Below are 21,881 nucleotides of genomic sequence, written 5' to 3'. Positions count from 1 at the left end.
ATATCAATATATTTGATTATCAATTCCTTAGAAAAATTATCAGTTAGTGTTTCTCTCTTAGGCGATCAACTCTACCACTCCAGTTGCAACGTGATGCAGCAGCGCCCAGATATGGTGAATGATCTCGTGAATCACAAGGTGTTATGTTACATGTGCCTTCACGAGTTTTTTCTGGAAGCGAATATAGAAAAACACAAGCTCCGTTTGATGAATCCTAACCTGGAGAAAGAGCTTAACCAGCTAATCAGATCCTCTATCCAGAACCAATTCAGTTATGATAGATTTTTTATTCGGATGCTTACTAATAACACCTATTGTCATATTAAATGTGTTTTATTACAAAATATATATTTAGCACTGAATTAAAAATATAATATAGTTATATTATAGAAATACAGAAAATAGTCGACACAATAAAAATACATATGCAAGTGTTGCCAAAAATATATGCCATTAAATTTTTATGGTAAATCAATTATGTTTCTATTTTGTATTATTAGATAATTAGCTTCATTTTTATAAATTGATGCCATTACTGTGGGTCCAATGTTTGTAAACCGATTGGGAGCACTGGATCATTGTTTTTTATATAATATTCCCAAATAAAACTATTGAAGACTATATGATAATATAAAAATCATGTCTTATTTAATTAAAAATTTTAAAATTTATTTCAATTTTTGTTTCCCGTGAAAACATATTATTTAACTAATTTTAGCACCAAATTAGAACTTTAACTAAAAATTAACATAATAAATAAATAAGTAGATGTTACAATATTTTTAATTTTTAAGTTGAAATTAAATAAAAGTATAAAATTATAATAAATTATCAATAACAAAAATAAACTAATACTGTTATATTAATAAATTTTTATTTTCCCTATTACAATTTCTTAGTATCATACTATTAAAATATAGTCCTATTTTTTGTCTATTTATAAATTTTGTCATTTAAAATTTGGACCTATTCATATTTTACTAGAAATAGATTTAATAAGATCTTTTTTGAAATTCTCTTGGTGGATTTTGGATCGTGGTTCCCCGTCGATCCGTAAAGTATTTAAAAATCAATACTATTAAAATAAAAGACATTTTTTGAGGTGCTCTTCTGGTTTGATAATATTTACAAGATTCTGCCACTGAAATATTTGTAAACTATGATTTTAATTAAATGTTTTATGCCATTGTATTTAAATTTTAATAAAAAATTTCATTTAATTATAGTTTATAAAATCTCACCTACTAATTAGTTGGAGATACTTCTAGTATTTTTTTTGTAATCAAAAATGATATCTATATATTTGATTATCAATTCCTTAGAAAAATTATCAGTTAGTGTTTCTCTCTTAGACGATCAACTCTACCACTCCAGTTGCAACGTGATGCAGCAGCGCCCAGATATGGTGAATGATATCGTGAATCACAAGGTGTTATGTTTCATGTGCCTTCACGAGTTTTTTCTGGAAGCGAATATAGAAAAACACAAGCTCCGTTTGATGAATCCTAACCTGGAGAAAGAGCTTAACCAGCTAATCAGATCCTCTATCCAGAACCAATTCAGTTATGATAGATTTTTTCTTCGGATGCTTACTAATAACACCTATTGTCATATTAAATGTGTTTTATTACAAAATATATATTTAGCACTGAATTAAAAATATAATATAGTTATATTATAGAAATACAGAAAATAGTCAATACAATAAAAATACATATGCAAGTGTTGCCAAAAATATATGCCATTAAATTTTTATGGTAAATCAATTATGTTTCTATTTTGTATAATTGGATAATTAGCTTCATTGTTTATAAATTGATGCCATTACTGTGGGTCCAATGTTTGTAAACCGATTGGGAGCACTGGATCATTGTTTTTTATATATTATTCCCAGATAAAACTATTGAAGACTATATGATAATATAAAAATCATGTCTTATTTAATTAAAAATTTTAAAATTTATTTCAATTTTTGTTTCCCGTGAAAACATATTATTTAACTAATTTTAGCACCAAATTAGAATTTAATTAAAAATTAACATAATAAATAACTAAGTAGAAGTTACAATATTTTTACTTTTTAAGTTGAAATTAAATAAAAGTATAAAATTATAATAAATTATCAATAACAAAAATAAACTAATACTGTTATATTAATAAATTTTTATTTTCCCTATTACAATTTCTTAGTATCAATACTATTAAAACATAGTCCTATTTTTTGTCTATTTATAAATTTTGTCATTTAAATTTTGGACCTATTCATATTTTACTAGAAATAGATATTAATAAGATCTTTTTTGAAATTCCCTTGGTGGATTTTGGATCGCGGCTCCCCGTCGATCCGTAAAGTATTTAAAAATAATAACTAGAAAAGTAAATATTTTTTTTAAATACAGAAATTTGAAAATAATAATTTAAAATTTAAATCATGTATAAATTTTTTAATATAAATATATTTTTATAATAATTAAATCAAATAATGATTTTAAAAAAATATATATAACCTTCAGATAACCACAAAATTAAGCGGAGCGGGTGCGGGTACAAAAATATTTGTTTGCGGATTGTGCTAATCATATTTTTAACTATAACAAAATTGAAAACCCGAGGGTTGGCGGGTCAGCGAGGCGAGTTTGACCCGTAATCCAGTCTTAACCATGCTTGTACCAGGTCAATTTTTAAATTGCTATTATTTAATAAAATATTTGATTAAAATTTATACACAAATATGATTAAAAATATACAAATATAATCAGGAAGAAAAAATAATATCAAAAATTAAATTTAAAACAAAAAAATACCAATTCTTTTAAGGACGGATCAAAATCTAGTATTTATTAATGATGAAAATTAATGACAAAATTAATGATAATATATAACTCAATTAATTTTAGGAAAACACATTAAATAAACTAGAAAAAACAAACATTAATATTGGAAGATTGAAAATTCTCAATAGCATGACTTTGTAAATAACACTAAAAAATTAAAGGGTTTTTTAATATTTTTAAAGTTTACTTCTATTTTAATAATAGAGATATATTTTCTTATAAGATATTCCATGTCAGCATTATCCTCCTACACAAGATTTTCTGAGTCGTGTCTGCATTCCGAACCTTACGCTCAATCAAAAACAGAGACAACAACCAACATTTTTGGTTCACTTATTAGTACAGAGTTCGCGATGACAACAGTAGCCTCCGGCTTCGTATCATTTTCGCCTGCGCTGTATCTGGTGAGACAAATCGACCAAGATTCATGAAATCTCCTTCTTACACAACCTTGTTTTCTCTAACCATCTCTCGATAGAATGCATTTTTTCAGGCCAAATCTCGACGGTCCTGTCGCAACATTCGAACTCGGTCTGCATGTCTTCCTGTAGTTTCCTCATCGTTAACCCAAGTCGAAGTAGACACAGCAACAACAAGCCTCTATTCAAGTATTATCTCGTCAAAACCGATCTCGGAGGCCTTGCATAACATATCTCTAGCAGATCTGGATCCAGGAACTGCAAAGCTTGCGATTGGGATCTTGGGTCCTGCCTTATCAGCTTTTGGGTTTCTCTTTATTTTGAGGATTGTTATGTCTTGGTACCCGAAGCTTCCCGTTGACAAGTTCCCTTACGTTTTGGCGTACGCTCCTACCGAACCAATCCTTGTTCAGACGAGGAAAGTGATTCCGCCACTTGCAGGAGTCGATGTAACTCCAGTGGTTTGGTTCGGGCTTGTGAGTTTCCTTAGTGAGATTTTGGTTGGTCCACAGGGACTTCTCGTTCTTGTTTCTCAACAACAAATTAGCTAGAATCTGAGGGTCATACTCCGTAATATTGTTTCTGTACGCTCTTTTGGCCTCTGTTGATGGTATCTCTTTGTGTATGTGCTGCTCAGTACTCTTTGAACTCTGGGCATCGATATTTTGAGATTTTGGTGCATTAAGATGAAAATACTGAAAAAGTCAAAATGTTGCTTTTATAAAGCATTCTCACATCCGCAACATCTAAAAAGTTTAGCTATTTGATATGCAAAAATAAATATATACAGTTTAGATGCAAAATCATATATTTCCATCAAAATTCTAAAATTGTATTTTTTTATACTAGAATTGCAAAATTGTAAAATCACAAATTGTGTTACAAATATATTTCTAAACATATTTATTTAAATATAATAACAAGTAATAATATGCATTTTATTTTTGATTGTTTTAATTAATAACATTCAAATACTATTATAAAACAAAATAAACAAATTAACATCTACATGATATATTTAGATACAAATACTAACTGCAGAAAAACGAACAAATGTTTGGATGAAACCTCGATATCCTATTTAGATGATGTATCAAAATACAAAAACAAAGATGACAATAAACACATTCTTGGAGTTTATTTCTAGTGGTGAAGTCTTCTTTTGTAGTAGTATCAATCACGATTAACTGTTTGTTTGCTTATTTTTATTTTTTTTGCGACATCAAACAGTCATTTTCAAACAATAGATGATCTAAATATTCAGACTCGAATAGAACACTCAATAATTTTTTGTATTTTTAGTTAGAGAATCCAAAATTCTATTCTGCTCTCAAAAAATGTAAGAAATCCGTAAATGCTTGGAATCTTCTTTGTAGAGTTTTTAGTTTTTCCAATTCTATCGAAAAATTTGACCATGTATAGGTTCTTTTATCACAGGGATCAGGTCATTACAGTCCATTCCAAAATTTTGGTAATTCAAATTATTTAGCATATTCTCTTTTACCTAGATCAGTGTTCCTGTTCATGAGTGTAAATTTTGGAATTCAAATTATTTAGCATATTCTCTTTTACCTAGATCAGTGTTCCTGTTCATGAGTGTAAAGCTAATTCTCGTCATTTTATATTCTGTGTTCTTCTAAATTAAATGTGTCTACAAGTATTTTTCCACGCTCACAACCACTAAATTGAGAGGTGGAATTCTATGATCTATCCACTAAGTATATATTCTTTAAACAGAGGCTTGTGAGATTGTTGTATTTAATGGTTGTGATGTTATAGGAAGAGTCACATTCCTTAAAAATATTGTTGTATTTGACATATAGATCCTCAATATTGTTCTTCCTTAAAAATTAACTATGTTAGCATATATATTTAGTTGCGGAAAAATGTTTGGACACGATGCTTTCGGAAGTTGTTATCTTATGTGTTTGTTTATTTAACATTGGTGGTGAATTTTCTATTTTCTATTTTTTAATTTTAATTATGTATTTTACTTCATTATAATCTAAACCAAATTAAACTAAAAATAAATAAATCCAAAAATATATAGTTATTTTACAGTTTTTAATGTACTACAAATTAGAACTAATAAGGTTTATTGGTCAATTTTCTCAAATAGCTTTTTAAAAATTTTTGTCACCAAAAAAACTTTCGGTAAAAGAATAACCAAAACAATTTCATTAAAGAACAAAAAAATAATCTACCTCTTGTTTTATAGATATATATAAATACATAAATGATAAACAGTATATTTTTTTAGTTTCGAATTGCATGCTTTCAAATTCAAAACTTTTATAAATTTTTCATTTTTTCTTTTAAATTCATAATACTTCCTGAAACGATTTTAAAAATTATATTTTAAATTTTTCATACTTTTCAATATTTAGAAAAAAAATTAAACTCCACTCCAAAACTCTACTCCTTTACTCTAAATCCTAAATTTAAATTATTTAACTGTATATTTATATAATTATATATTTACTCTTTAATGAAATATTTTTAATCAATTTTTTGGAATTTTTTTGGTGAAAAGAAACTAAAAAGACTATTTTAGAAAAAAATTAAATTGTCTAATCTTTATGTCAAAGAAATTCTAAAATAAGTACTAGGAAAATAAAACTGAAAATTCAAAAACTCGGAATACGAACCAAATCTTTACTATAGGAAGACACATACTTCATTTTTATCGTTAGCAAAAACTCGGAATACGAATCAAAGTTGCAAAACGCGACCATTGACTTCTGAGGAGCAGCCACATCGACAGTTGCCATGCAAGTTGCAACCTTGTGTTGTGTTGTCCTAATCCCGACACGTGTGTCTCTTTGCTTTTCTTGTCTTTTACTTTTTTTTTTGTCAATTCTTGTCTTTTACTAGTGATTCTTTTGCAACCCTTTGATACTTTACTGAATTTTGGATGGCAACTTAGTCTCTTTATCCTCTGTTTTATTGCCAATCAGGTTAAATCTTTTTGTTTTATTTCTTGACATTCTTGTAAGTTGATGTTAATTTTTCGTACACAATAATCAATAAAATTCTTAGTAAGTGTTTTTAATAATTAGTCAACCATTACTATTTTTATCTTTTAGTCTGATGATTTTTTTTTATTAAAGACAATATATATATATCAAGCCCGAAACAGGCATCCAATTGTCGACACACAAATCAGACTCAACCAAAATGATTTAGATCACATGTTTACAAACTTTCTTCGCATCAATCACTCTTCCGGCGCGTTGTGCTAGCTTACTCGAAATTTTGTAGACTACCAAGTATCGTTCTCAATTGTCGACTTAATCCCGGAATGGTGGGTTTAATCTTGTCGCCTCAGATACCGGATTTCCGGGTCGTCTCTTAAATTAGCTGATACCTAGTAATCTTGTCAAACAGTGATTGATGCCATACTTAAGACAGCAGTGAAGACCCCTATTTTACAATCCCGCAAATACGCCAAAGACGGGCTTGATGTAGCAGCTGTACACTAACCAGATTCTCTCACAACCTGCACAAACACAACAAGCACACTACCAATTGAGATCTACTAATCTCGCTTGGCACTGGGATATGTATGTAGCCAAATGAGACACCGAAGTAGCCATCCATAATCGGAGAAACCACATTGCCATTTGTTGCCTCTGAGAACCAAAGGACAGTAGAAGTAACTTGTAAAGCCAATCCTCGGTGTCGACGAGGATAAGCTGATGATAAATTTGAGATAAGAACCAGACGCACGGTCGTCACATTACTTGAAATCCAGAAGAGTACCAAGCAGAGAAGATCAGAAGAGAGGAGGGCCGGCAAGAAGTCCCCGAGAATCCATAAACGACAACCCGGCAGAGCAACTGTCGGACCCTCAAACACCGAAGAGAGCCACCATACCATCACCAGGAGCATACAGAAAGCCCAAGGCACATCTCCGAGTATGAAAACACCGGAGCTCACTTGAAATCAGAGAACAAAAGAACGATTCACCACGACGCCGTGAAGAACACAAGCCTGGAGTCTCTGAGAACCGACGATATCCTCTGGGAGGGAAGATCCTGACCGTCACGCCTCCACACGCGCCACAACACCAGCGACTAGATCTAAAAAGGGAAACGTAGATCTACTTTGAAACCCTAAAATCTGACTTCACCTCCAGCTAGAACCTCCGCAACCTCACCATGAGTCCAGAAGACGCAGATCCACCACCGGTCTTTCCACCTCGTGAGCGGATTCTGAAACGGCAAAGAAACCCGACCCCAGAAACAATAGTATATCAGAGGAGAGTCGAGAGTTGGAAGTGAGGCAAAAGAAAAACGGAGGAGAGGGGGAGAGGTGCCTCCGGCGTCAGAGCTAAGACACACAGCACACCGGCACTGCCGCTGATGTCTCTGGACATCGGAGCCGGTTTCTTTTTCTTTGGATTAGAGAGAAGGTAGAGAAGATAGGGAAGAGAACCACCAGTCTGATGATTTATTTGAGATCAAATAGACTTGTTACCGGAAATGTAGCAGAATATATTAAGAGAGAGGACAACTTTTCATCACGATGCACTTTCTGAATGTTTTAAGAAGGAGAAAAAAAAGCAACTTAAGTTGAATCTGGATGCATGTGCAGATGAATAACAAACAAGACTTAAGAAAGTACCAAGTGGAGGTTCTTGCAGCAGTTCTTGTAGTGTTTTTTTGCACAATTCATTGATCTGCCACATGTTGTTGCCTCCACGATCGCATTCACCTCGTCCCTTCCTTATTTTTTTTCTTGGCCAGCTATGTTTGTACTGAAAAGCTGATGAGAAAACTGCTTCCTAATTCTGCTTTTCGTGGAGAGGTGAGAAAATGGTGCTACTCCGAGACAAGATTGGTATTTATGATGATGGCATGGCAAGAGTGGCTATGAGTGAGCTGATATTTGTGCAGGAAGAGGGGGCTTGAGATATCAAACTAAGTTTCACATTAGAGAATTAGACAAAGAGTGTTTAATATATAAAGAGAAGTCTAACTCTAATTAGTATGAGGCCTTTTGGGAAGGAACCCAAAAGTAAATCCATGCGGGCTTGTCTCTAAGCCCCAAAGTGAATAATATCGTACTAATCGGATAATATAGAGTTGGACATTGACTCACAAAATTCCAACAACTGGTATTAGAGCGATTTGACGAAAATCTGCAAAAAACCAAAATACCCTTCGAGTAGGAATGTGACCCTTCAAGGTGGAAGAGGAGAACTATGGTAAAAATGTCAGAAGATTATTAGACCTGTGATGTTGTGGGAGAAACATTCTCAAAGGAACGAGATGTTATAGAAGACACATTCTCAAAAGAAACCATGTGATTACTGGTACAAGATGGTGCCAAGATGATCCGCTGAAGGAAAAACACACGAGATGAGGGTGGTCCTTAGTTTGGGGAGGAGAATGTGAGATATCAAACTAAGTCTCACATTGGACAATTAGACAAAGAGTGTAATATATAAAGATAAGTCTAACTCTAATTAGTAGGAGGCATTTTGGGAAGGAACCAAAAGTAAATCCATGAGGATTTGTCTCTAAGGCCCAAAATGGACAATATCGTACTAATCGGACAATAAAGAGTTGGACATGGACTCACACAAACCCAACAGTGGGTCAATCCTGGTACTTCTTGATTGGTGTGATACTACAGTGATCTGAAGTAAACTAAGTATGGGGTTATCTGAAAAACTTGCAGGATAAATTTGGAGGGCTTATTTGATATTGTTATTGGCCTGAGAAAATGTTGTTAAATTATATAAAACAATATGTAACTGGGTCGTTTTCAACTTAGTTGTATCAAAGTCAAGGACTATGTACACAGTGTCTAAACATTAACATAACATAGTGCTAGTGGTGAACTAATTCAAGAAATCTACCGATCTCATCATATGTGGAGTATGTTCCACAGTAGCCATCAGCTTGTCTTATTCTTTCTCAATGGATATTAACTTGTTAAATGTGATCATGCATTGTATTGTTTGATTCCAAATCACTATCAAGTGGGTTTTTTTTCTAGTTGGAAAACAACACTGTACAAGTTAAAATGCGGAGGTTGAGGTTTTTGTGGATGTAGATGAAGGTGGGTATAGCGAGGAGCAGATATGGGCAAAGATGGAGACACTAAGGAAGATAGTCGGATACAGTGTTGCCAGAAGCACTACATATTCTGAAGAACTGAAAGCACTTTACATGTTTACGGGTGTGGACCACCGTATATCATTGTTGGAGAGGAGAATCAATATATTGCACAAGTCAGTGAGAGACTTTACTTTCTTATGTATGTTATAGGAATAAAATAGAGCTTTTGTTGGGACTGCTTAGTGATTGTTTCTTTTGTGTTTAACAAGAGACAATGTGTATCAATTTAAGAGATGTTACTCACCAAAGTTGGTGGATAAATAAAGAGATGAACAAGAGAGGCTACAGAACCTGCGTAGGAACTATGGCTCACAAGAAACTATTTGATTTAACAGGAATCTTATGATATGTTAGGAATCATTTATGATAGCCATCCGTGGTTGAAACGGATTTTAATGCCAAAAATTTAGATATGGTAGTCTTTACGTAAGCATTATATTGCCTCCTGGATACTCCCATCATATGAATTAGTTTCAATGTCCAATTATGAAACCTTTGAAAAAGAGAATGAATCGAAATATAGCCACTACATCAAAACTAGGCGTAAAGAACCAACCACATTGACATAGTGGATAAATTAGAAAGACAAACAAAAACAGCAATTGGATTCAGATACAAAATCTTGACGTAAGAACGAGTTCTCAATTTAAACATAGAATATAGAATCACCATTTAACATGGCTATTAGTACTTTGTCTCTTTCGTGGACTGGACATCAAGTATATGTATCTTTACCAATTAACTAATTTTTAAAGAAGTTCAATATGTTTATCAGTGCCTAATCCTAAGATGTAGATCATCCGAAGCACATTAGCATGGTGTACTCTTCCTGTCCAAACCGGGATTCAAAACCAAACTTTTCTTCAGGAGGATAGATGAGGCGATTCAAGTGAGATCCACCAACTTTCTATCTACTTTTGGGATCCGGGTTTTAATGGTCGCAAGACCATGCAAAACTGAACGTTTTGATCGCAATTTTTTCGTAGTAGGAAAATATGTTGGTCTAGCAGAAACAATAAAAAAGTTTAATTTGATCATTTTTTTCAAATCTCTTTACCAAGCTACTGCCTATGAATCGTCAGCTCGTTTTTCAATAGATGCGCGGTCAAAACCTAGAACTCCTCCGACTGCTTGGAAGCTTAGGGTTTCATGTTCTATTTAATATATTTACCAAATATAAATTTTGAATTAATTGAACATAAAATTAAGATGAAATAAATAATTTTGTTTAATTTAAACTTTAAGAATGCATGTGTATATATTTTGAAAGTATAATTTTAAAATAGATTTTTTTTCTATTTTTTGGTTAAAATATATTAAATCAACTTGTAAAAATTTAAGAAAAATAATTTTTAAAATAAAGATTGTATAGTTATAAAAACCTATAATATTTTTTAGTTTTAGATTTTTACAACTATACAATCTGAAAAAAAAAACATAATATTTTGAAATTTGTGAAATATTATTATATTTTTGTTGCTATTTTATTTAGTATCATATTTGAATAAATTTACTGATATTATACTACTATATTTTAAAAAATTATCAAAATATAAATTAATATTAAATATAATTGTCTATGAGTAAAATCAGTTTGCAATCCGAATCCGAAGTAATTCCAATAAATAGATAACCAGAGATCACAATATCAATGACAACAAACTGGGTGTTTTCTTTTTGGTTTGTTTGTGCAAAAAGCACAACGAATAAGCATTTTCTGATCAAAAGCCCACAAGCCATGAACTAGTTTGGTTTCTCGAGTAAGAAGATTGCACACTAAGGGAAATAACAAAATAAATGAGAGTTTTAAGACTGAGGAGTCAGGCAATACTTCCATAGTCCATCCTTCCATGAACATTCGGGACATGATGGTTAGTCCTGCGTCCGCCTACAAGCCAATTTAATTTACGGACAGTCTAAGTCCAATCAGAAGCTGTGAACAAGAAAAAAAAAGTTCTAGAGATGATTAGTTATGAGTGAAATGAAGTACCCCAAGGGGCACCATTGTTATATGAGCTACTTCTGGGTGAGCGCTGACCCCCAGAACTAGTGTTGGACGGAGGAAGCTGAGCGTTGACGTGATTCCGATCCGTAGCCCTTCCAGTATTTGGTCTCCCATGATTGGACCGTTGCTGCCCTAAGCGACTTGGAGAGTTCTGGGTGACATGAGGAGTGAATTGCGATCCTGGCATAAGTTGGCCAAATCTGGCATAAGGATCATTACTTGGAGGGCTGCCAATCTCAACTTGCGAAAAGGGTTGATTGGGAACATATCTCCTGAAATGTAGATTAAAAGTAACAAGCAATTAAGCCAATCAGATCCATCAAGACTGAAAAAAAAAACAGCTAAAAATGCTTCCAGGACAGAAGCTTAAATTTCCCTATCAGAGCACGTTCATGTGATAAACAACACATCATATCGTCTAACATATCAAGTTCAAATTGCTTTTTACTGGGTCACTGAATAGTGTAGAAGGGATTTGTTACTTTTATTAATTGCTTCAGATACACATCCACCCAAGAATCAGTCTGTACAACGGTTCACACATATACTGTACAAACCACTGTCTACATTTTCTAATAGAATATACAAGTCCCATCAAGATGACTATATGCACGTGGATACTATCAAAAATTTCAGGAGGGATCAACATCAAGTATGGGACTTTTTGCATTTCTATAATCTAGTTGAAAAACCCTGATCCAAGTATAACATAGTTCTGATACTCAAAAACGAATACATAGTCTGCACTGATAAGTTAGTATGTATGAAAGATGTAGATCTAACTCTACGTATCACCGAAGTTACTTGTGGGGTATATGTTCACGCATTCTAACAGAGGTTCAACAGTAAGAGAAAGAAAGGTTCAGCATACTTTCCCCAGGTTGTCTTTTAGGTTACCTTTGGGTTACCGGATTTGATGATGATGAGGTGGAGGGATTACTGTTGAACCTTCTCGAACTGGAGGCATCTATCGAACCAAATTGCATTCCTCTGCTGAATGCATTAGCAATAACACTTTCATCTGCGGTATCTTCTTGCAGTAGCAATTCTTCACTGTTCATGTAACAAAACTGTGCATATTAGAACACTTCCAATTAAAGGATAGGAAGCAAACATGTATCTTATGCGACTGCAAATAGCAGAATGAAAAGAGGTTCATTTGATTTTAGCTGAGATGATTAAACAGAACAGAGAATAACATCAAGTAACAAAGAATGATTGCCCTTTAAATGGACAAAATAACGTGATTGATTCTAGATGTCACTCCACCGATAGCTTTTGATACAGTTTAAATGCCTTTAAATTTGTCTATCTAAGTTTAAAACCCAACTATCAGTTAACAATGACGAGAGATCAGGGACTGCGACATGCTTGGTCCGAATGGTTGGACTGAAGGCAATACACAATATCACTCATATTCTATATAAGCCTCTCCCACATTTATCCAAGTACACAACATATACTCGCAGACAAAGAACCTTCTATAATCTGAAAATTAGGGAATATCTTCAACACTTACCTGTAATTTGGGTCCCAATCTCCTGGATCAGGCACTGATAAGGCATTTTCCGTATTCTCAATATGGGGTCCAGTACTGGACCGAAGGAATGAGCTGGAAATGTTATGCGTAGAGTACCCAGGACTTCCTTGTGACTGTTTACGATTTTGGAACCCAGGATCCAAATGTCGATGTGGAAGTGAACCAGAGAATTGCCCAGAATAACCCTCATTTTGATGCAAACTGTCCATCCCATGCCCTTGAGCTTGTGACAAGGAAGAATCCTGAGACTGAGAACCTCCAGAATATCCAACGGTTTGTCTTCTGTTAAACTGACTGAATGCTGCCATTTTTCCTAAAGGAGACCCGTGACAACTGTTTCTTGCTGGAGATGTCGGACCATGGTGTCCAGGAGAGGCAGCTAAAAATTGATTGTTTGGATTTGGTGGAGTAAATTGTGATGGACTAGTGCCGAGGGGTAGTGGAGCAAAATTTCCCGCGGATGGACTTGTACCAAGGCCATTTCCATGTGGATACTGCATAGCCCTACGTCTGGCATCAGGACTAGTTCCAACCATTGGGACACCACCTCTGTTTTGCATGTATTGGCCAGTATGATTCACAGGTGAATAATAGGCAAACATATTGCCGTTATCTCCATAGCTCCCGTAGCTACTTCCATGTATGGCACCATCATTGTAGCTACCATAGCTTCCGATACTCCCATAACTATTTGCATGTGAATAAGGTATCATCTGAAAATGGGGACTATTGTGCATTGGGATTCTGGTTCTCCCTGATACCTATAAGAGAAATAAATTACTTTAAAAAGGAGATGCCCAAACAACTTGAAGGTGTTGCAAATATTCTATAAAGAAAAGAGTCATACATGAGGAGAAAGACCGGCCGCAAACCAATGCCCTCCACCTGGATGATGGTCAACTTTGAAATTTTGAGCAACATGCTAGAAAGAAAATGGAAAGATAACAAGAACCAATTCAGCGAATAGATACTTTTTAACACACGTCGGTCCACAAGAAAGAACTGCATTTGTGTCTTTTAGCTAACTTTCTGCAAGATCTTTAAACTGTGAAGCATATGTATCCACCACAAGAAGATTGAAAATTTGAAATATCGGAAGAATGTGCTAGAGTGAAAAGTATCTTCAATTTATCACAAGATTGTTTGGTTTAGAAAATGATGAGATAAAAAACTATTTGTATGATAGCAAGGGCACACAAGAAGTTTGAGACATGGGAAGCAATTCAATCTGACTCACCACATGAGGTGTTTCTGGCGGAGGGTTGTATGGGCACGTAAAAGGTTCCCCGGTGATAAAAGGGTGCTTAGCGGCCTAAAAAAATGAAAAGTAGATGTTTATCCACTACGGGTAGCAAGATAATATTAAGCCTTTAAAACAAGATATATAGATGACGTTAGCCAGGAAGTTCACTACCTGAAAAGGTGACCAACGTTTGGCTGGATCAAATTCAACAAGTCCTCTCAAAAAGTCTACAAGAGCTAACCGGATCTGAGTTTCTGTGATAGTTCATGAAAAAAAAACGGTCACCGTGGAAGATAGTCCAGTGATTATCCCTGAAACTTAAAACACTATAAGGTCCTGAGTTTACCTTTGACAGCATCCTCTTCCGGCAAGTTTATCTTGTAAGGATAGCCTTTTACAATTTCTTCAAGGTTCTTATGGCGGAAGTACTCTTTCCCAATATCTGGCTTTTTCTTTTCTCTCTGAATTAAAAGTAGAAAAAATAGCAGAGTTATCCAGAGAAAAATCACCAAAGTCAAAACTTAATGACTATCTAAGAATAAAATTCATTTCCTCACGATACAATCTTGAGCCTTTTTTGTTCACTGACATTATTATCTTCCTTAGTTTTCAATATTTTTATATTTTTGTTTGTCTCAGAGGTAAAGCAATAACTACTTACAGCTTCAAATTCTTCTTCCGTCAGTGCCATATAAGCACTTTTGAGGCCACCATGAGTTCCACCATTCCCTAAATTGTGGACACTCCCAACACATTTGAAGAACTTATTCGCATTTTTTGCTTCCTTGAGCACATAATCAGGTGGTTGCTTTCTGGAAAACAATATGACAAAAAATTGATACAATCACAACGTAAAAAAAAAGGCAACGAACAGAATAAGAAAACTTCATCGCTCCAAGAAATCTCGTCACTTATTGATTAAATAGAAGTGAGGACTTCACAATTGCACAAACATTGAGAAGCTAAAATAAGGACTCCGGAATACAGATGCCAATGAAAGAGTTTACTATACAATATTTGTTGCGGACTGCAAGCACCAAGAGAAGGCTAACACCATAAAATAGCCGCTGCTAGGAAAATTATTTACTATACAATATTACGAAACAAAAATGCATGAGTACTGGTATTGACCATCAAGGGTGCAAAGCCCCAAAAAATTTCCCTGGCCCCTATAATTATAGTCTGCTTTTGCTCATTTACCAAGTTCATAATAAAAGATCATACCCCAGTATTTCAATCATACGCCTCATGATATCAAATTCTGAAGCTCCTGGAAACAGTGGCAATCCAAGAAACAGCTCCGCGACAATGCATCCAAATGACCACATGTCGATAGCTGTAGTGTATCTATAGAGTGGTTAAGCCTTAACAGACAACCTCAAAATACTTAAAGATATCATGTACGATGGAAAGAATAAAAAGCAAAGAACTTTTGTTAGCATTCAAATTAACGCGAGCCAGGACAGTTACGATTTGCTTTAATTATAGCAACTCGGTTATAACGCTACCAACGACTTCAAGAAAATATTCTAATTTCGTTTATTATATTTAATTTAAAAAGGATACTGATGACCAAGTAAAACTTCTGGCGATCTGTAGTAACGACTCTGTAGAATGAATAAAAAAATAGTTAACTTAACTTATTTGTTTGGTTTGACATAAGAGAATAGACAGATAAATAGGAAGTAAGAAGAAAACCTGAATATATGAATAAACAGTCCTATCTTCCATGCACGCTGATCCAAAGTCGATTATCTTAATTTCAGTTGGCTTCACACTGATGCAATTGAAAAAATATTCAACTAAACTAAAGTTATGGACTCCAGTTGTGTGTATAGTATTGGTGGTAGAAAGTAGACCTGGCACACAGAAGAATGTTCTCTGGCTTCAGATCACAATGAATTATGCCAGCATCTTTCAAAAGAGCCAAACCAAGTAAGATCTATGGGACACCATAAAAAGAAAAGTCGATAGAGTAAATTCAGACGCTAAAACAAACAAAATGATGAAAACACAGATCTAGAAAATATAAAATACCTGCTTAGAGAAGAGCTGGACTATGCTTAACGAGAGACCTCTAAATTGATTAATTTTTATGAGCTCATACCTAAACCACAAATCACCACGGACAATGGAGTCATCATCAACACAAAACTGTATACAGTTGGCATTAAGGAAATAAGAGGACAGACATATAGTCAAAAAGACGGAGAGGAGTACTTTATTTATACAACTTACAGATTCATGTCCAGAAGTTCAAAGCATATGCACAAATGACGTTGATGCAAGAAATAGTCGTATATGCGAACAATATGGTGCTTATCCTCTGGATCATACTTCTTGTTTAGCTACAAACTCAACCAATCCAAAAATTATGAGACAGACAGAGCTCATACGATTTTCAGTACTCAGACAGAGTATCATTCAAGTAGAGAAGAATCACATTACCGTTGTCAAAATAGATACTTCAACCAGCGCCTGCTGATAGTATGCAGGCTGGTTTTTTATAACTTTTACAGCAACAAAGCTGTTTGTCTCAGGAACCCAGCATTTAGCAACCTGACCAAAAGTCCCATGGCCAAGAAGATCTTTGACAATGTATCTAAGAGCACGTGGTGAAGCTTAATCAAAAAGACATCTTTTGTAGACAGAAAAGCGGTTCAAATGGTATGCCTCTAACAGCACAAGAAAAGAAGGAAGAGTATGGGTGTGAAATGAAAATTGAAGATAAATAAGAGAATAGCGAACCTCTGCCGTGAATCTGAAGTGCACAAATCATCATTTACAGCCAGAATTAGGTCGGAGTTGAGATTATCAAAGCCATCATTGAGCACACCAACTGATGGAGTAGTCAAGTACCGCTTGGGATTCAACTCTCCTCTATATTTGAACTGTGGATTGCATATTCTGTATGTCTCAACCAAGCCTCTAGTTAGTCTCACCACTACCTGCAAAAAGACAAATATATCAAAAAAAAAGCTAATATGAGCTCTGGAGAGTATTGGTCAAATGCAGAGCTCCCAGCCAAAACAAAGAGAAGTTCTCACCGACTTCTTCTTGGCAGTAGCGCGCAGTGTCCCACCTCTGGTATCAGACAGATTAGGTGGAACGTAACGCTTGAAAACAAGCTGAAGTGGCTGCCACGGTGTTGATGCACCTCTAGAGCCCATCCCACCATCAATGTCATCCATAATCGGAGCGAAACCACAAAACCTCAATTGACTAACACAACTTGAGATAGATTACAATCACCAATTCCTAAGAGCTCAGAAAATCAATCGATGATCAAAGCCGATTGACTCAAGTCCCATGCCCCTTTTTTCTTCATCAAATCAAACCCAAGTCAGCGCACTCCAAACCCTAAATCGATCCATTAATCAACACAAATGTATAAAACGAATCGACTTTTATGGAACACCAGCAAAAGGAGTAAGGCCGGATGATGAAATTGAAATCGGAGGACGAAGGACACGCAGCCTAGGTTTGGGAGATTGCCAGCAAGTGTGAAACGACCACGATAGAGAAGAGATAGTCAGAGGGAGAGAGAAAAGTGAAAGCTTTTGGTTCTGATTTCTTTTTGGTCTGAAGGAAGATGAGATGACTCGATTTGATTTCGTCTTCGATTCGACCACTCCTGATTTTTGTTCTTTCTTTCTTCTCCCCTTTCCTCTTTCTTCCAGTTTATTTATTACTACCAGGGATTATTCTTTTAACTTTTGTCGATATTTTATGGAAAAGAAGGTTTATTTAATTGATAATCCATATAGTTTCGTATAATTTAGAACATTGACGATCCGTATCATTTTGGTTAATTTAAAGAAAATTATATCTTCACCCAAACAACCATATGGATGATTATTTTATTTTTACACATATAAATTATCATTTTTACATAATTAATTGTATTATTTATCATATTAATAATTGTTTAATATAACATTTTAAAACACAACAATTTTATAGTTCACAAGCAATAATTTAATTTATTTGTTTTAAATTTTCAGTGATAGTATATTTTAAATCATGTGATACAAAATTTTAAAATAAAAAACCTTATTGGTTAACGATAATTTTTTTATTGAAAAGTATTATATTAAAGTAATATCACAGTTTAATACAAAATTGTACAATAGTTTAGTTATAATTAGAAAATTAATTAGATATTTTAAAGGTTTGTTTAGTTAAGATGAAATATAAGTTTAATTTTAAAATAAACACGTCCTTAACTAAATATTAAAAAAATTAAGTGAAAAATAAAATATACATTTATTTTAAATAAGCATGAAATTACTTTTTTGTCACTGGCATGAAATTACTTAAATATTTAAAAGGTTTATTATAATGAAAAATAGAATATTTATTTATATTGTAAATAAAAAGATATGAAAAGATTTTATTCAGATAATAATAGGAAAATATATTTTTAAATATTTATACATAAATTAATTGAAACAACTTTCTATGGAGTGATTCGAATTTAAAAAAAAAATCACAGATGAAAGAAGTCATAACTTATGTTTTAATATATAAGACTAGATTATGATACGCAAGGTGGATATATTTTTTGTTTTATATATTTTTAGAAATTTATGTTTTTAGTAATATATTTATTAAATGATTCATAAGAAGTTTTAATCTATTTTATTAAAATAGTTGGATCACACTTATATAAATGGGTCATGATGCTTGTTTAATAGAATATATCTTCTAAAATTTTCTTTGTTTTACTACAAATAGCTATTTACATAAGCTAATCTATACTATTAAAACACAAGGCCCTTTTTTGAGGTGCCCTTGGTTTGTTAAAGTATTTACAAGTGAGTGCCACTGCAATATGTTTTACTCTATGCTTTGTATTAAAGAGTTTTTTTTTAAATTAATAAAAAAACGTTTCCCATATATTGTGGTAACTAATCACGATGATACATAAATCTGTTGACCATTATTGTTTTTCGAACCAACATTGTACCAACATTACGTAATGGTCCAAACATATTTCAAATTGCAAATGCTATAGTCATATCAGAACCAAGTCTTATTTTTAAAAATCCTTCTTCACCTACACATAAACAATCTACGAACTCACCTAACAACACACTTTCACGTTTAAAAATATAGCTAAACCAGACCCCTCCATCACTCCATGCAATGTACCGTCATGAACGGTACCCTGCATACAAATGTGCAGACATTAATAACAAGCAGATCTTTCAGATAACACAATATTACTATCACATTATTTATCATACATTGCTATATCATGTTTACGATTACATTATTATGAGTCATGACGTTAAAAACACTAATTTAATTAATAGTATAGATACTATTTCTCATCCATAACAGATGCTTAGGTTTTTGGAGAAACTTGGGGATACTCTAAATCATATCTCACCCGATTGTTTGAACTTTCTTATCGAAATCTATGAAGTTAGATTAATATTTTAGCATGAACACAATCAAACGGTTATATGGTTTAATATTTAAAAATTATATCACAAAATAATTATAATTCGAACAAAAAGAGGATTAGTCGAACTGTATTACTTTAGATTTTTTTATACAGATATATTATTGTTAGCAGATATTTCAGTTTTAAAAATCGCAACTACATTATTATATATTCATAGAATATTCCAAAAATTTCAATTATATTTTATTCTCTGTTTCACTATATATAAATACCACAAACAACACACATCGCAGTCACCATTCGAAATACACAGCCTTAAACTTCATATATTATTATGGATACCCAACTCAAAATCAGCAGCTTACTCGAAGTAAAACCTTTCAAAACATCATGGAGTGTAAGAGTGAAAGTGTTGCATACGTGGATATCTTTCAGTCACCAGTACGGTGCCTCTCTTCAGATGGTTCTGACAGACGAGAATGTAATTAATACAAAGTTCCTATCGTTTCTTATTTTTGTTTTATATATGAACTAAAGTGTTGGCTTTTTATGTGTCTTAGGGTGTTAAGATCCATGCTGATTGCAGTCAGAAACTGTTGAAACTCTTCGAGAGGCTTTGTGTTGTTGGAGAATGGAAATTGATAACAAACTTTGCATTACATCAAGCGACTGGTTTTATCCGTCACACCAACCATATTTACAAAATTGAATTTGTTTGTCAAACTATTATAACGGATTGCAATATCACCTGCCGCAACATGTTCCTCGATCTCATTGATTTTGCAATAATTTCTAATGGTTCACGTGATCCATGTTATCTTATTGGTAATGTTTCGGTTTGTGTTTTTTTTTTCAATAGTATTACTGGTTTCGAACTTTATTTAACAGACTATTCGTTTATGCATCTCAGATCTTATATGTGAGATAGTAGAATTTGGCGGTTTGAGAATCTTGACATGCGTAAGAAAGGAAGTTTCCAGGTTGGAGTTTACTTTGAGAGATATCAGGTTAGTTTAGTTATAATATGATTTAGTTGATCAGTATATTTTAATATTTTCTAACCTTCAGTGTTTAATTATATTGTCAGCGACAACCGCATTCGATGCTTGGTAACAGGAAAGTTAGCAATCTTGATAGAAGCAAAAAAAATAATCTAATTGATCGAAGTATAAAGTTTTAACAATGAAGAGTCTAACCTTTAATATGATAGATCTCAATCCTTTATTGTTCTGAGTGATTTTTCGCAAACAACATAAGATCAGTATATTGATCAATAGTAGATCTTCTATTAGCTTTTAGTAAGAATGGCAAAAGAAGACAGAGACAGAAAAGTAAAGAAGAGGAATATGAAAAGATAATAACGATGGGGAAGAGAATACACCCACAGAAATAAGATTTAATGTATTTTATAATATGTTTATTTACTGAATCAAGAAATGTTTATTTACTGAAAACATAGTTTTACTGTTGTAATAAAACGTTATTTATTTTTAATATGATTAAGAAAGATAAAAAGCTTAAGTCTTTTATTAGTAAACATAATATATCAAAATAGCCAATATTAATCTAAATAATAATACAATTATTTAGGCTTTTGTATAATTTTAGAAGTAAATTTACAAATAAAATTTACTGAAATTATTTTTAAGTTTAATTTCTTAATGTAGTTTCCAATTAAAAAAATATTATTTCACAATATTAACATTTTGTATAGATGAATATAAAAATAAACCTAAAAACAACTCCTAACAAAATTCATTAAAACACTTGATATACATCTTATGTTGAAACACATTTCTTATAAAAATAAAAAAATTTCAAAGGAAACATACCAGCCCTCTCAAAGGTTGCTTGCCACGCTATCTGTCGGTAAGATTGTATGTTATCGTAGTTGATATATATGTCGAACCAAATCAAATTTATTAACGACAATCGACCTCAACCCGTATACTCATGCCTAAACCTACTTATGAAAAATCGAACAAGAGCATAATTTTAAACAAAAACGATTGTCCCGCCCTCTAAAAGGGCGGGTCAAAATCTAGTGTAAAATTAAAACATAAGACAATGAATATTAGTAGATGAATATTAAGATGATTTTGAGAAATATTAGTAGATGCAAGAACTGATGTACGAGAAAGTTTAATTATAAATACATAAGACAATGAATACTTAAATTTTCTATAAACTTCTAAGGATAAGGATAGTAATACAAAAAAAAATCAAAAAAATATTTATTTCTAAGGATAGGATAGTAATAAAAAATAAGAAAAACAAAAAATAAAGGATTGTAATAAAC

General features: G+C 33.0%; 2 protein-coding genes across 5 annotated transcripts; one reads left to right on the top strand and one right to left on the bottom strand.

The window, feature by feature from the left end:
• Nucleotides 1-3,078: 3,078 nt before the first annotated feature.
• LOC108817002 (protein COFACTOR ASSEMBLY OF COMPLEX C SUBUNIT B CCB3, chloroplastic) lies at nucleotides 3,079-3,934 on the top strand. 2 transcript variants are annotated; one of them, XM_018589579.2, is made up of 2 exons: nucleotides 3,079-3,238; nucleotides 3,328-3,934. In XM_018589579.2, the coding sequence occupies exons 1-2, from the start codon at nucleotides 3,188-3,190 to the stop codon at nucleotides 3,802-3,804; spliced, it is 528 nt and encodes a 175-aa protein (XP_018445081.1). In that variant the 5' UTR covers nucleotides 3,079-3,187; the 3' UTR covers nucleotides 3,805-3,934. The 2 variants fall into 2 exon arrangements, with proteins under 2 accessions (XP_018445081.1, XP_018445080.1); XM_018589578.2 differs by having other exon boundaries at nucleotides 3,082-3,238; nucleotides 3,313-3,934.
• A 7,053-nt stretch (nucleotides 3,935-10,987) lies between these two features.
• Nucleotides 10,988-17,866, bottom strand: LOC108817956 (dual specificity protein kinase YAK1 homolog). 3 transcript variants are annotated; one of them, XM_018590785.2, is made up of 18 exons: nucleotides 17,217-17,866; nucleotides 16,918-17,117; nucleotides 16,618-16,771; nucleotides 16,408-16,517; nucleotides 16,207-16,276; nucleotides 16,029-16,111; nucleotides 15,868-15,946; nucleotides 15,736-15,776; nucleotides 15,394-15,516; nucleotides 14,831-14,981; nucleotides 14,516-14,630; nucleotides 14,341-14,423; nucleotides 14,164-14,238; nucleotides 13,774-13,848; nucleotides 12,906-13,687; nucleotides 12,284-12,439; nucleotides 11,372-11,658; nucleotides 10,988-11,297 (listed from the first exon to the last, which is right to left on the bottom strand). In XM_018590785.2, the coding sequence occupies exons 1-18, from the start codon at nucleotides 17,358-17,360 to the stop codon at nucleotides 11,287-11,289; spliced, it is 2,739 nt and encodes a 912-aa protein (XP_018446287.2). In that variant the 5' UTR covers nucleotides 17,361-17,866; the 3' UTR covers nucleotides 10,988-11,286. The 3 variants fall into 3 exon arrangements, with proteins under 3 accessions (XP_018446287.2, XP_018446288.2, XP_018446286.2); XM_018590786.2 differs by having other exon boundaries at nucleotides 10,988-11,314; nucleotides 11,420-11,658; XM_018590784.2 differs by having other exon boundaries at nucleotides 10,988-11,269; nucleotides 17,217-17,865.
• Nucleotides 17,867-21,881: the final 4,015 nt, after the last annotated feature.

Source organism: Raphanus sativus, chromosome 7, assembly GCF_000801105.2.
Source record: "Raphanus sativus cultivar WK10039 chromosome 7, ASM80110v3, whole genome shotgun sequence".
NCBI classification, from domain to species: domain Eukaryota; kingdom Viridiplantae; phylum Streptophyta; class Magnoliopsida; order Brassicales; family Brassicaceae; genus Raphanus; species Raphanus sativus.
This window is presented reverse-complemented; position numbering and strand designations above follow the sequence as displayed.